Genomic DNA, 14,962 nt, shown 5'->3' with positions numbered 1-14,962 from the left:
AGATGCTGATAGCGAGACCAAGCCGGCGCGACTCAGCTTTCGCCATCTTCCCGTCTGCACGTGCGTGGGCGTGATAGATTAAGGTATTCGCCGCAAGCTCCCCTGAACTAACTCTAACACTATCTCTCTCTCTCGAATTCCATAGATGCATCTTGGTAAAGAAAAAACACCGAGCAAAAATCGCATGCGATAAAACCAAATAGGGTTAACTTACGCATAGCTGTAAGCTTCAGCGTTCACTTGATGTGAAGCATAACCTTTAGGCAGGCGCATAAAGAAATAGACAAACCCGTAGATAGGACGAAAGCTTTTCATCCGTTGGATTGAAATTAATACTGATTTAAATCTTTGACTTCGGTAATATAATTGTTTGCTTTAAAGAGCCCAGATGTGGAAGCAAATACAATTGATAAACCAAGAGCTTCTAGACCGTATGTACGACGCCAGCTCTTATTACAATCCCTTTTCTCCCATAGCCTGTTCACACATTGTCATCGAATATTTTGAAAAATTATTGAGGTAATAGCCTCTAAGGACCATCAATTCTGCCCCAATTTTGCGAAAATTCGCGGACTGGGCAAGGCGCTGGAATATTGCCTTCAACAGCGGCAAATCGTTCGATATATGCTACACGCTGAAACGGAGCACGCCCCAACAATGCTTATAAGCTATTATAGGCGAATGATGCTGCTGGATCGTAGACTCACTTTCTCCAAGCATGTAACGGCCATTACAATGCGCTTACGTGCTTCTTTTAATAAGCACTATTGGCTTCTCTGCTCACGCAGTAAATTGAGAGTGTCAAGTGAGGGGACAATTAACATGCATATTATTGTGGGAATATGGAAGAACGGTTGTCAAATCTGGGGCTTGGTTTGTGATAACCGAAATCAATCCTAAGAGTTCAGGATGCCCAGAAAAAAAATTCGAGACAACAACCATTTATCTACTCGTCTCATGTCAAAATGCCCAGGCCAAGCGATCTTTAGTTTCCTTTTAATATATAAGGAAAATATGAATTATGTCTTTTCACGACCTTCTCGTTGCGCATTTCGAGAGATTTATTGTGGTGTAATATAAAAAGAAGCATCTGGTTTCCCATTTTATTGGTTTAGGACAATACAAATAATTTTTAAATATTGCATATATGGTCGTCAACCATAATCCATGGCTGAAATAAAGATGGTAGACAAAAGAGAAACATTACAATAAAATTGTAAATTCTCCTCCTCACTAAAATAAAAAAAAAAAAACAAGTAAGAAGGCTCCAGTCGAGACTGCTCGACTAGGAGCTAATATTCTAATCATTCTGGACTTCTTTTATGCATACACATGTACTTATAAGCACGCGCTCTACTGACTGCGCAGTTAGCAGCGGCTGCGCTTGGGCTGCGCTGCAATGTGAGGAATATTATGAAAGTTTATTTCTTGAATAATTTCTTTTATAGATATACAATCTTATTGAAACTTTCAGAGCGTAATCATATGGTTGAAATGTGTGCACATTCCAAAGCACAAGTCTCTAGTACTTGAAATGCGTTTTTTACAAATTGGTGGCGAAGGGGGCGTGGTATATAAACTCTGTAGATTGCAAAATCTTTGTATCCATTAACTTTATATACAACGCAAATTTGAAGTCTCCAGGTCTAAAAGTGTTCAAATAAGGCTGAAAAAACAATGTCGATTTTTCGATTATTCTCGATAAAAAAGTTATTGGACGAGTTATCGAAAAAATAAGATAAACTTGTACTGCCTACGGTATACACGAGTATGCATGCCAAATTTCAGCTCTCTAGCTCTTATATCTTCTGAGATCCTTTTGCACATACGGACGGACAGACGGACAGGGCTATATCGACTCAGCTCGTCATCCTGATCAAGAATATATATACTTTATGGGGTCTGCGATGATTCCTTCTGCCTGTTACATACTTTTTCACAAAACCATTATACCCTGACTTCCCATTTTCAATGGGTTCAGGGTATAAAAATCGAACTAGTTCCTTTAAAATCCGATAACGAAAGTTCGCTTGCGCACCTCTGAAATATGTTCGTGCCTTGCTCAGCATCAAACAATCTAGTAGTCTGCGTGGTTGATGTCACACTTGTATGTCAACTCAAATATGCTGATATAGCTTAAAATATATTGTAAAAGTTAACCGACTTACAATAAAATGGGAAGACGAAATTTAAAAGCTCAATTGGTAATTTTTTATATTTTTTAATTTACATTTTCGAATATTAACTAAATGTAAATTAATTAATTAATTTAAATGTGAATTAATTTAGATACTCGGCGAAAGGGTTTCTCCCGCCCAGAATATGCAACGTAAGTGTTAAATTTAGATATTTAATTAATATGTATACATTTATATAATATATGGATACATTTTACATATTTTGTCTTCCAACAGCGGTTTCTGCTGCCAGTGCTACTAGCGCTGCTCCGGCTCCATCTATTGCAGGAGCAGTTTCCGAACCACCAGAACGTAGTCCACCGCGTCGGCGGGTAAGTTTTCCTTTTTGTGTCAATGCGCCAGCTACCATTGATTCTTATTGCAGGGACGTCCACGTAACAGTCAGTTGAACTCGGTGGTTATGGGAGAAGACAGTGTCAATAACACGAATGACACAAGAAAAGTAATGCTGCGTTCAATAAAGAAACACAAGAAGCTTGTTGCCACTGTCAATAATGGCTTTGCACGCGGTCTCAAGCCAGAAATTATCTTAGCCGCATTTCCCTACGAAAATGATCTTATGTTTGCTGTAAAATTTAAGAATCGTAAGCTGCCAGAATTGATAACTGCCCAGCAGTTGAAGGTGCTTGACATAAGACTGCTAATTCAATATTACGTAAACAATCTACGTTATCCACATAATGAGAAGCCTACGATGTAATATTGTTTAAATTGGCTTTAATTATTGCCCGAAAATAAAAATATAAATAAAATACCAAACTCATTTAATAAAATATAAAAATATTTCGAAGCAATTAAAAAAGTTAACATCAGTTGCATCGATCGGGAGATCGGGATTCGAACCGCGACTTCTCGATCGAGCGTCATGCAGCTAACACACTACGCCACCTCACTTCTGCTAGTGGCGCTGGCAAAACTCAAATAGACTCACTGCTGCTGCGCCATCTACCAAAACTAAACGAAACTAACAGCTGATGTGATTCAACGAATGTTTCTAGAAGAAGTTTGAATGCATGTGTGCACACGCATACGATGCTGTTGAAGCTGCTGCACGTGCGTTTGTTAATTGGCCAAATATTTGATTATTTTTTATTAATTTTTGACTGAACGGAATTGAATGAAACTTTCAGCATATGATCTACATATTATATTGAATATTTGAGAAATTTAAAAAAAAGAAAAATCATTCACAATTACCTATAGTGGCATCTGATTTGAACTTGAATGAATAACGGGATGATTTATCCAATTTTAAAAGCAAACTCGACGTCCGCGCTGTATATACGGTCATTTAAAAAAAATTGAAGTCTCTAGCTCTTATATCTTCGGAAATCGACGCGTTCAAACATACGGACAGACGGACAGACAGACAGACGGACAGGGCCAAATCGACTCAGCTCGTCGCCCTGATTAAGAATATATGTACTTTGTGGGGTCTGCCAAGCCTCCCTCTGCCTGTTACATACATTTCAACAAAACCATTATACCCTGATTTCCCATTGAAAATGGGTTCAGGGTATAAAAAAACTCAGTAAAATAACACATTTCAGCAATAGAAATGTAAGAGAGAAAATTCAGACCAAAGTCGGTCTGCTCTCGACGAGTCTGCAAAGCAGACTGAACTAAGATGAAACTTAGCTCGCGCCCCGCCAGTGTTAAAAGCCATTTTATGTTGCGCACACTGTTAAAAGACATTTTATGTTGCGCCCCTGTTAAAAGACACAGTATGTTGCGCAAAGAGCAGTTCCGTTACTTTTAATGTTAACTAACAATCCTCTTGGGACGTCACTTTTTCAGAATACACTGGTCGGCATATATATTTTGACATCATTTACATTTCACTATTAGTGTTTTTTTATATTCTGAACCCATTGCAAATGGGAAATCAGGGTATAATGGGTTTGTTAAAATTATGTAACAGGCAGACCCTACACAGTATATATATTCTTGATCCGGGTGACGAGCTGGGTCGATTTGGCCCTGTCCGTGCGTGTGTCCGTCCGTATGTATGAACGCGTCGATCTCAGAAGATATAAGAGCTAGAGACTTGAAATTTTTCTCTAAATATCGATAACTATTCCCGATATTTTATTATCGAAAAGTAGTTATTTAATTATATCTCATACACCTTTAGAGCAAGTGCTTCCAAATTTTAAATGTATACTTTTATGTATTTTATATAATTTCGATTTTTGTTGTAATTCATCCCCCACCCTTATATCCACCCCCTCACCATCACCTTTGTAAAAGGCTTATTTCAAATAGTGCTTATTTCATAATCTGAGAGTTATAACGAAAGTTCGCTTGCGCACCTCTGAAATATGTTCGTGCCTTGCTCAGCATCAAACAATCTACATAGTAGTCTGCGTGGTTGATGTCACACTTGTATGTCAACTCAAATATGCTGACAAGAAAAGTAATGCTTCAAATATATTGTAAAAATTAACCGACTTACAATAAAATGGGAAGACGAAATTTAAAAGCTCAATTGGTAATTTTTTATATTTTTTAATTTACATTTTCGAATATTAACTAAATGTAAATTAATTAATTAATTTAAATGTGAATTAATTTAGATACTCGGCGAAAGGGTTTCTCCCGCCCAGAATATGCAACGTAAGTGTTAAATTTAGATATTTAATTAATATGTATACATTTATATAATATATGGATACATTTTACATATTTTGTCTTCCAACAGCGGTTTCTGCTGCCAGTGCTACTAGCGCTGCTCCGGCTCCATCTATTGCAGGAGCAGTTTCCGAACCACCAGAACGTACTCCACCGCGTCGGCGGGTAAGTTTTCCTTTTTGTGTCAATGCGCCAGCTACCATTGATTCTTATTGCAGGGACGTCCACGTAACAGTCAGTTGAACTCGGTGGTTATGGGAGAAGACAGTGTCAATAACACGAATGACACAAGAAAAGTAATGCTGCGTTCAATAAAGAAACACAAGAAGCTTGTTGCCACTGTCAATAATGGCTTTGCACGCGGTCTCAAGCCAGAAATTATCTTAGCCGCATTTCCCTACGAAAATGATCTTATGTTTGCTGTAAAATTTAAGAATCGTAAGCTGCCAGAATTGATAACTGCCCAGCAGTTGAAGGTGCTTGACATAAGACTGCTAATTCAATATTACGTAAACAATCTACGTTATCCACATAATGAGAAGCCTACGATGTAATATTGTTTAAATTGGCTTTAATTATTGCCCGAAAATAAAAATATAAATAAAATACCAAACTCATTTAATAAAATATAAAAATATTTCGAAGCAATTAAAAAAGTTAACATCAGTTGCATCGATCGGGAGATCGGGATTCGAACCGCGACTTCTCGATCGAGCGTCATGCAGCTAACACACTACGCCACCTCACTTCTGCTAGTGGCGCTGGCAAAACTCAAATAGATTCACTGCTGCTGCGCCATCTACCAAAACTAAACGAAACTAACAGCTGATGTGATTCAACGAATGTTTCTAGAAGAAGTTTGAATGCATGTGTGCACACGCATACGATGCTGTTGAAGCTGCTGCACGTGCGTTTGTTAATTGGCCAAATATTTGATTATTTTTTATTAATTTTTGACTGAACGGAATTGAATGAAACTTTCAGCATATGATCTACATATTATATTGAATATTTGAGAAATTTAAAAAAAAGAAAAATCATTCACAATTACCTATAGTGGCATCTGATTTGAACTTGAATGAATAACGGGATGATTTATCGAATTTTAAAAGCAAACTCGACGTCCGCGCTGTATATACGGTCATTTAAAAAAAATTGAAGTCTCTAGCTCTTATATCTTCGGAAATCGACGCGTTCAAACATACGGACAGACGGACAGACAGACAGACGGACAGGGCCAAATCGACTCAGCTCGTCGCCCTGATTAAGAATATATGTACTTTGTGGGGTCTGCCACGCCTCCCTCTGCCTGTTACATACATTTCAACAAAACCATTTCCCATTGAAAATGGGTTCAGGGTATAAAAAAACTCAGTAAAATAACACATTTCAGCAATAGAAATGTAAGAGAGAAAATTCAGACCAAAGTCGGTCTGCTCTCGACGAGTCTGCAAAGCAGACTGAACTAAGATGAAACTTAGCTCGCGCCCCGCCAGTGTTAAAAGCCATTTTATGTTGCGCACACTGTTAAAAGACATTTTATGTTGCGCCCCTGTTAAAAGACACAGTATGTTGCGCAAAGAGCAGTTCCGTTACTTTTAATGTTAACTAACAATCCTCTTGGGACGTCACTTTTTCAGAATACACTGGTCGGCATATATATTTTGACATCATTTACATTTCACTATTAGTGTTTTTTTATATTCTGAACCCATTGCAAATGGGAAATCAGGGTATAATGGGTTTGTTAAAATTATGTAACAGGCAGACCCTACACAGTATATATATTCTTGATCCGGGTGACGAGCTGGGTCGATTTGGCCCTGTCCGTGCGTGTGTCCGTCCGTATGTATGAACGCGTCGATCTCAGAAGATATAAGAGCTAGAGACTTGAAATTTTTCTCTAAATATCGATAACTATTCCCGATATTTTATTATCGAAAAGTAGTTATTTAATTATATCTCATACACCTTTAGAGCAAGTGCTTCCAAATTTTAAATGTATACTTTTATGTATTTTATATAATTTCGATTTTTGTTGTAATTCATCCCCCACCCTTATATCCACCCCCTCACCATCACCTTTGTAAAAGGCTTATTTCAAATAGTGCTTATTTCATAATCTGAGAGTTATAACGAAAGTTCGCTTGCGCACCTCTGAAATATGTTCGTGCCTTGCTCAGCATCAAACAATCTACATAGTAGTCTGCGTGGTTGATGTCACACTTGTATGTCAACTCAAATATGCTGACAAGAAAAGTAATGCTTCAAATATATTGTAAAAATTAACCGACTTACAATAAAATGGGAAGACGAAATTTAAAAGCTCAATTGGTAATTTTTTATATTTTTTAATTTACATTTTCGAATATTAACTAAATGTAAATTAATTAATTAATTTAAATGTGAATTAATTTAGATACTCGGCGAAAGGGTTTCTCCCGCCCAGAATATGCAACGTAAGTGTTAAATTTAGATATTTAATTAATATGTATACATTTATATAATATATGGATACATTTTACATATTTTGTCTTCCAACAGCGGTTTCTGCTGCCAGTGCTACTAGCGCTGCTCCGGCTCCATCTATTGCAGGAGCAGTTTCCGAACCACCAGAACGTACTCCACCGCGTCGGCGGGTAAGTTTTCCTTTTTGTGTCAATGCGCCAGCTACCATTGATTCTTATTGCAGGGACGTCCACGTAACAGTCAGTTGAACTCGGTGGTTATGGGAGAAGACAGTGTCAATAACACGAATGACACAAGAAAAGTAATGCTGCGTTCAATAAAGAAACACAAGAAGCTTGTTGCCACTGTCAATAATGGCTTTGCACGCGGTCTCAAGCCAGAAATTATCTTAGCCGCATTTCCCTACGAAAATGATCTTATGTTTGCTGTAAAATTTAAGAATCGTAAGCTGCCAGAATTGATAACTGCCCAGCAGTTGAAGGTGCTTGACATAAGACTGCTAATTCAATATTACGTAAACAATCTACGTTATCCACATAATGAGAAGCCTACGATGTAATATTGTTTAAATTGGCTTTAATTATTGCCCGAAAATAAAAATATAAATAAAATACCAAACTCATTTAATAAAATATAAAAATATTTCGAAGCAATTAAAAAAGTTAACATCAGTTGCATCGATCGGGAGATCGGGATTCGAACCGCGACTTCTCGATCGAGCGTCATGCAGCTAACACACTACGCCACCTCACTTCTGCTAGTGGCGCTGGCAAAACTCAAATAGATTCACTGCTGCTGCGCCATCTACCAAAACTAAACGAAACTAACAGCTGATGTGATTCAACGAATGTTTCTAGAAGAAGTTTGAATGCATGTGTGCACACGCATACGATGCTGTTGAAGCTGCTGCACGTGCGTTTGTTAATTGGCCAAATATTTGATTATTTTTTATTAATTTTTGACTGAACGGAATTGAATGAAACTTTCAGCATATGATCTACATATTATATTGAATATTTGAGAAATTTAAAAAAAAGAAAAATCATTCACAATTACCTATAGTGGCATCTGATTTGAACTTGAATGAATAACGGGATGATTTATCGAATTTTAAAAGCAAACTCGACGTCCGCGCTGTATATACGGTCATTTAAAAAAAATTGAAGTCTCTAGCTCTTATATCTTCGGAAATCGACGCGTTCAAACATACGGACAGACGGACAGACAGACAGACGGACAGGGCCAAATCGACTCAGCTCGTCGCCCTGATTAAGAATATATGTACTTTGTGGGGTCTGCCACGCCTCCCTCTGCCTGTTACATACATTTCAACAAAACCATTTCCCATTGAAAATGGGTTCAGGGTATAAAAAAACTCAGTAAAATAACACATTTCAGCAATAGAAATGTAAGAGAGAAAATTCAGACCAAAGTCGGTCTGCTCTCGACGAGTCTGCAAAGCAGACTGAACTAAGATGAAACTTAGCTCGCGCCCCGCCAGTGTTAAAAGCCATTTTATGTTGCGCACACTGTTAAAAGACATTTTATGTTGCGCCCCTGTTAAAAGACACAGTATGTTGCGCAAAGAGCAGTTCCGTTACTTTTAATGTTAACTAACAATCCTCTTGGGACGTCACTTTTTCAGAATACACTGGTCGGCATATATATTTTGACATCATTTACATTTCACTATTAGTGTTTTTTTATATTCTGAACCCATTGCAAATGGGAAATCAGGGTATAATGGGTTTGTTAAAATTATGTAACAGGCAGACCCTACACAGTATATATATTCTTGATCCGGGTGACGAGCTGGGTCGATTTGGCCCTGTCCGTGCGTGTGTCCGTCCGTATGTATGAACGCGTCGATCTCAGAAGATATAAGAGCTAGAGACTTGAAATTTTTCTCTAAATATCGATAACTATTCCCGATATTTTATTATCGAAAAGTAGTTATTTAATTATATCTCATACACCTTTAGAGCAAGTGCTTCCAAATTTTAAATGTATACTTTTATGTATTTTATATAATTTCGATTTTTGTTGTAATTCATCCCCCACCCTTATATCCACCCCCTCACCATCACCTTTGTAAAAGGCTTATTTCAAATAGTGCTTATTTCATAATCTGAGAGTTATAACGAAAGTTCGCTTGCGCACCTCTGAAATATGTTCGTGCCTTGCTCAGCATCAAACAATCTACATAGTAGTCTGCGTGGTTGATGTCACACTTGTATGTCAACTCAAATATGCTGACAAGAAAAGTATGCTTCAAATATATTGTAAAAATTAACCGACTTACAATAAAATGGGAAGACGAAATTTAAAAGCTCAATTGGTAATTTTTTATATTTTTTAATTTACATTTTCGAATATTAACTAAATGTAAATTAATTAATTAATTTAAATGTGAATTAATTTAGATACTCGGCGAAAGGGTTTCTCCCGCCCAGAATATGCAACGTAAGTGTTAAATTTAGATATTTAATTAATATGTATACATTTATATAATATATGGATACATTTTACATATTTTGTCTTCCAACAGCGGTTTCTGCTGCCAGTGCTACTAGCGCTGCTCCGGCTCCATCTATTGCAGGAGCAGTTCCGAACCACCAGAACGTACTCCTACCGCGTCGGCGGGTAAGTTTTCCTTTTTGTGTCAATGCGCCAGCTACCATTGATTCTTATTGCAGGGACGTCCACGTAACAGTCAGTTGAACTCGGTGGTTATGGGAGAAGACAGTGTCAATAACACGAATGACACAAGAAAAGTAATGCTGCGTTCAATAAAGAAACACAAGAAGCTTGTTGCCACTGTCAATAATGGCTTTGCACGCGGTCTCAAGCCAGAAATTATCTTAGCCGCATTTCCCTACGAAAATGATCTTATGTTTGCTGCTAAAATTTAAGAATCGTAAGCTGCCAGAATTGATAACTGCCCAGCAGTTGAAGGTGCTTGACATAAGACTGCTAATTCAATATTACGTAAATCAATCTACGTTATCCACATAATGAGAAGCCTACGATGTAATATTGTTTAAATTGGCTTTAATTATTGCCCGAAAATAAAAATATAAATAAAATACCAAACTCATTTAATAAAATATAAAAATATTTCGAAGCAATTAAAAAAGTTAACATCAGTTGCATCGATCGGGAGATCGGGATTCGAACCGCGACTTCTCGATCGAGCGTCATGCAGCTAACACACTACGCCACCTCACTTCTGCTAGTGGCGCTGGCAAAACTCAAATAGATTCACTGCTGCTGCGCCATCTACCAAAACTAAACGAAACTAACAGCTGATGTGATTCAACGAATGTTTCTAGAAGAAGTTTGAATGCATGTGTGCACACGCATACGATGCTGTTGAAGCTGCTGCACGTGCGTTTGTTAATTGGCCAAATATTTGATTATTTTTTATTAATTTTTGACTGAACGGAATTGAATGAGACTTTCAGCATATGATCTACATATTATATTGAATACTAGCTGGCCCGGCAAACTTTGCATTGCCCTCTATATTATTTCTAGGTAAAAAATTGTTGAAAGCTATGTTGTTCAGGCTGGGATACACTGATAAATTTATTAATCGGATTTTCATTCAAGCACCTTGTTGTAAACGACATTCTTCGTTTTTTGGTCGGGTGCAAGAACAAATAATGCGGATCGTTTGCCAACACGTGAGCATGCCACGTACAATTGACCATGAGAAAAACACGCATTTTCTAGATTGAGGCCACAAATAGTCAAAGATTGGCCCTGTGACTTGTTGATCGTCATGGCGAAGGCAAGACGAAGCGGGAATTGAATTCGTTTAAATTCAAAGGGCATATCTGTTGAGCTCATCGGAATCCTAGGAATAAGAACTTCCTCATCTTTAAATTTTCCTTTGAGTATCGACGCGTGAATCACATTGCTCATCAGTTTTCTTATCACCAAACGCGTTCCATTGCACAGTTTTGGTTGGTTTAAATTTCTAAGCATGCAAATCATGGAGAATTGCTCTTTTCATAGCTGTGTTCATTTCTTGACGCCGGTCAAGTTGTTCTTCCATATTGCCCATGAAGTATATTTGCAAGAATTTTTGCTGTGCATCTTCAATAGGTTGCAATGATCCAATGCGATGGCAAATCTGGCCTTGAATCTTTAAATTCAAAGCCATAGTTATAGTTATATTTACAAACACTATTTACAGAAATCTAACAAACTACATTATTCAAAATTTTTTTTTGGCAGTCATAGAAAATAAAATTTTTAACGTAAATTACCTTAAATATCCGTCTCCAATATTTTCCGCCCCAAATTATGTCATTTGGAAACAGGCATTGTATTTTTGAGTGTTCGCTAGAAAATGTCGTGATTCTAGTGTTTCGCCATAAAGCAGGGAACGCAATGGCTATGGTGACCGCTAATGGCAATGTCACTTTACCACTAAGGCAGCACAAACCGGGCGTTTCACCAGCAAACTTCAATGCGCCACAATGCTAGCAAACAACGTCCATTGGACCAATGCAAACTAAACGATTCAAGCTGTAATCAATGGTGCAATCATATCGAAACGCTGCTCGATTCAAATCAATCCTTGAACCATTTCTTATTGCCATTTCACGGGCTGCCTCTCTTTGAGAAGCACGAATTAAGGCCCTTCTTCCCTGGGTACTAACGCGGAGCCTTTCTCGGGCGATTTCTCGCTCTTCGTCAGATAATTGACTCGCGCTATTCCGTTGCCTAATTGCATTATGGGTCCGCCGGGAAAGATTAGATCTTCTAGGACGCGGCATTTTTATTAATAGTAATACTGCCCTCGCACAAAACCATATAAAACAATCGAGAAATATAAATATAAATAATTTACACAAATTTATGTTTGAGACAAACAAATACCTGAACTTTCGAGATATTTAGCTTTTGTAAAAGTCCAAAAATACAATTTTTAATAATTAACTTTTTTTTTTTTAATTTCGAATTTTGAATTTTGAATTTTTTATTTATTTTTGATTGTTAGGTTTTAATCTTTTGATTTTTTTTTTAATTTTTGCAGATTTTTGATTTGAAATATTTATAAAGTTTAAAAGTCCGAAAATATAAAAAGCCAAAAATACACTTTTTAATAATTACCTTTTTTTTTTTTTAATTTCGAATTTTTAATTTTTTATTTATTTTTTGAACAGTCAGGTTTTAATCTTTTGATTTTTTGCAGATTTTTGATTTGAAATATTTTTCCTTTTGATTTGAAATTTTTTTTTTTTTTTTTTTTTTTTTTTTTTTTTTTTTTTTTGAATAGTCAGGTCTGCTCGAGGTCAGGAGACCGTAGACTGACTGACTACATTTGTTTATTTACTTCTACACTATTGTCAAAACTGTCACTGTTACCAAGCCTACTGGGTATAAAAAAAATTTGAACATTTGGGGAAAAAACCGCGTTTTTCAAGTATTCGGCAAATTTTTTCAGTATTTTTAAGACCCTATACTAAACTCGTTGCGGAGACAAATCCAACAAATCAAAAACCATGAAAATTGGTTCAGCCCAAATCAAGTTATAAGCAGTCTTCACTTTTACACAACTTTCTTTTATATATATAGATTTGAGAAATTTTAAAAAAAAAAAAAGAAAAATCATTCACAATTACCTATAGTGGCATCTGATTTGAACTTGAATGTTTTTACTCGATAAAAACATAACGGGATGATTTATCGAATTTTAAAAGCAAACTCGACGTCCGCGCTGTATATACGGTCATTTAAAAAAAAAAATTGAAGTCTCTAGCTCTTATATCTTCGGAAATCGACGCGTTCAAACATACGGACAGACGGACAGGGCCAAATCGACTCAGCTCGTCGCCCTGATTAAGAATATATGTACTTTGTGGGGTCTGCCACGCCTCCCTCTGCCTGTTACATACATTTCAACAAAACCATTATACCCTGATTTCCCATTGAAAATGGGTTCAGGGTATAAAAAAAACTCAGTAAAATAACACATTTCAGCAATAGAAATGTAAGAGAGAAAATTCAGACCAAAGTCGGTCTGCTCTCGACGAGTCTGCAAAGCAGACTGAACTAAGAAGAAACTTAGCTCGCGCCCCGCCAGTGTTAAAAGCCATTTTATGTTGCGCACACTGTTAAAAGACATTTTATGTTGCGCCCCTGTTAAAAGACACAGTATGTTGCGCAAAGAGCAGTTCCGTTACTTTTAATGTTAACTAACAATCCTCTTGGGACGTCACTTTTTCAGAATACACTGGTCGGCATATATATTTTGACATCATTTACATTTCACTATTAGTGTTTTTTTATATTCTGAACCCATTGCAAATGGGAAATCAGGGTATAATGGGTTTGTTAAAATTATGTAACAGGCAGACCCTACACAGTATATATATTCTTGATCCGGGTGACGAGCTGGGTCGATTTGGCCCTGTCCGTGCGTATGTCCGTCCGTATGTATGAACACGTCGATCTCAGAAGATATAAGAGCTAGAGACTTGAAACTTTTCTCTAAATATCGATAACTATTCCCGATATTTTATTATCGAAAAGTAGTTATTTAATTATATCTCATACACCTTTAGAGCAAGTGCTTCCAAATTTTAAATGTATACTTTTATGTATTTTATATAATTTCGATTTTTGTTGTAATTCATCCCCCACCCTTATATCCACCCCCCTCACCATCACCTTTGTAAAAGGCTTATTTCAAATAGTGCTTATTTCATAATCTGAAGTTATAACGAAAGTTCGCTTGCGCACCTCTGAAATATGTTCGTGCCTTGCTCAGCATCAAACAATCCTAGTAGGTCTGCGTGGTTGATGTCACACTTGTATGTCAACTCAAATATGCTGATATAGCTTCAAATATATTGTAAAAATTAACCGACTTACAATAAAATGGGAAGACGAAATTTTAAAGCTCAATTGGTAATTTTTTATATTTTTTAATTTACATTTTCGAATATTAACTAAATGTAAATTAATTAATTAATTTAAATGTGAATTAATTTAGATACTCGGCGAAAGGGTTTCTCCCGCCCAGAATATGCAACGTAAGTGTTAAATTTAGATATTTAATTAATATGTATACATTTATATAATATATGGATACATTTTACATATTTTGTCTTCCAACAGCGGTTTCTGCTGCCAGTGCTACTAGCGCTGCTCCGGCTCCATCTATTGCAGGAGCAGTTTCCGAACCACCAGAACGTACTCCACCGCGTCGGCGGGTAAGTTTTCCTTTTTGTGTCAATGCGCCAGCTACCATTGATTCTTATTGCAGGGACGTCCACGTAACAGTCAGTTGAACTCGGTGGTTATGGGAGAAGACAGTGTCAATAACACGAATGACACAAGAAAAGTAATGCTGCGTTCAATAAAGAAACACAAGAAGCTTGTTGCCACTGTCAATAATGGCTTTGCACGCGGGTCTCAAGCCAGAAATTATCTTAGCCGCATTTCCCTACGAAAATGATCTTATGTTTGCTGTAAAATTTAAGAATCGTAAGCTGCCAGAATTGATAACTGCCCAGCAGTTGAAGGTGCTTGACATAAGACTGCTAATTCAATATTACGTAAACAATCTACGTTATCCACATAATGAGAAGCCTACGATTGTAATATTGTTTAAATTGGCTTTAATTATTGCCCGAAAATAAAATATA

At 36.8% G+C, this 14,962-nt stretch overlaps 3 protein-coding genes and 3 long non-coding RNA genes across 7 annotated transcripts; 5 read left to right on the top strand and 1 right to left on the bottom strand.

The window, feature by feature from the left end:
- The first annotated feature begins 2,157 nt into the window (after window positions 1-2,157).
- On the top strand, window positions 2,158-2,492 carry LOC149268079 (uncharacterized). Its single transcript, XR_016270989.1, has 3 exons — window positions 2,158-2,204; window positions 2,290-2,329; window positions 2,415-2,492. It is a non-coding gene; the product is annotated as an uncharacterized LOC149268079 (long non-coding RNA).
- Window positions 2,493-3,626: 1,134 nt separating this feature from the next.
- LOC149268078 (uncharacterized) lies at window positions 3,627-6,145 on the top strand. Its single transcript, XM_089473942.1, has 4 exons — window positions 3,627-4,689; window positions 4,775-4,814; window positions 4,900-4,994; window positions 5,048-6,145. Exons 1-4 carry the CDS (start codon window positions 4,660-4,662, stop codon window positions 5,381-5,383), a joined length of 501 nt encoding a protein of 166 aa, XP_089330068.1. The 5' UTR covers window positions 3,627-4,659; the 3' UTR covers window positions 5,384-6,145.
- A 32-nt stretch (window positions 6,146-6,177) lies between these two features.
- LOC149268077 (uncharacterized) lies at window positions 6,178-8,619 on the top strand. Its single transcript, XM_089473941.1, has 4 exons — window positions 6,178-7,163; window positions 7,249-7,288; window positions 7,374-7,468; window positions 7,522-8,619. The coding sequence occupies exons 1-4, from the start codon at window positions 7,134-7,136 to the stop codon at window positions 7,855-7,857; spliced, it is 501 nt and encodes a 166-aa protein (XP_089330067.1). The 5' UTR covers window positions 6,178-7,133; the 3' UTR covers window positions 7,858-8,619.
- A 947-nt stretch (window positions 8,620-9,566) lies between these two features.
- Window positions 9,567-9,904, top strand: LOC149268076 (uncharacterized). Its single transcript, XR_016271137.1, has 3 exons — window positions 9,567-9,636; window positions 9,722-9,761; window positions 9,847-9,904. It is a non-coding gene; the product is annotated as an uncharacterized LOC149268076 (long non-coding RNA).
- Window positions 9,905-10,854: 950 nt separating this feature from the next.
- Window positions 10,855-12,910, bottom strand: LOC149268075 (uncharacterized). 2 transcript variants are annotated; one of them, XR_016271077.1, is made up of 4 exons: window positions 12,423-12,910; window positions 12,189-12,209; window positions 11,573-12,102; window positions 10,855-11,448 (listed from the first exon to the last, which is right to left on the bottom strand). It is a non-coding gene; the product is annotated as an uncharacterized LOC149268075 (long non-coding RNA). The 2 variants fall into 2 exon arrangements; XR_016271076.1 differs by lacking the exon at window positions 12,189-12,209.
- A 1,201-nt stretch (window positions 12,911-14,111) lies between these two features.
- On the top strand, window positions 14,112-14,772 carry LOC149268074 (uncharacterized). Its single transcript, XM_089473373.1, has 4 exons — window positions 14,112-14,222; window positions 14,308-14,347; window positions 14,433-14,527; window positions 14,581-14,772. The coding sequence occupies exons 1-4, from the start codon at window positions 14,193-14,195 to the stop codon at window positions 14,770-14,772; spliced, it is 357 nt and encodes a 118-aa protein (XP_089329499.1). The 5' UTR covers window positions 14,112-14,192.
- The last annotated feature ends 190 nt before the right edge of the window (window positions 14,773-14,962 follow it).

The sequence above is a fragment of the Drosophila arizonae genome, chromosome X, assembly GCF_054131065.1.
Source record: "Drosophila arizonae isolate 15081-1271.41 chromosome X, UAZ_ARI_1.0, whole genome shotgun sequence".
Taxonomy (NCBI): domain Eukaryota; kingdom Metazoa; phylum Arthropoda; class Insecta; order Diptera; family Drosophilidae; genus Drosophila; species Drosophila arizonae.
Note: the sequence above shows the minus strand (reverse complement) of the source record. Positions and strands in the feature narration are given on the sequence as shown.

Bases quoted from the DNA above. Each gene is read 5' to 3' on its own strand.
- LOC149268078 (XM_089473942.1), top strand. From the start codon at position 4,660: ATGGGAAGACGAAATTTAAAAGCTCAATTG. The intron at 4,690-4,774 runs GTAATTTTTTAT...GAATTAATTTAG, and splicing joins GAAATTTAAAAGCTCAATTG to ATACTCGGCGAAAGGGTTTC. The intron at 4,995-5,047 runs GTAAGTTTTCCT...TTCTTATTGCAG, and splicing joins GTACTCCACCGCGTCGGCGG to GGACGTCCACGTAACAGTCA.
- LOC149268077 (XM_089473941.1), top strand. From the start codon at position 7,134: ATGGGAAGACGAAATTTAAAAGCTCAATTG. The intron at 7,164-7,248 runs GTAATTTTTTAT...GAATTAATTTAG, and splicing joins GAAATTTAAAAGCTCAATTG to ATACTCGGCGAAAGGGTTTC. The intron at 7,469-7,521 runs GTAAGTTTTCCT...TTCTTATTGCAG, and splicing joins GTACTCCACCGCGTCGGCGG to GGACGTCCACGTAACAGTCA.
- LOC149268074 (XM_089473373.1), top strand. From the start codon at position 14,193: ATGGGAAGACGAAATTTTAAAGCTCAATTG. The intron at 14,223-14,307 runs GTAATTTTTTAT...GAATTAATTTAG, and splicing joins GAAATTTTAAAGCTCAATTG to ATACTCGGCGAAAGGGTTTC. The intron at 14,528-14,580 runs GTAAGTTTTCCT...TTCTTATTGCAG, and splicing joins GTACTCCACCGCGTCGGCGG to GGACGTCCACGTAACAGTCA.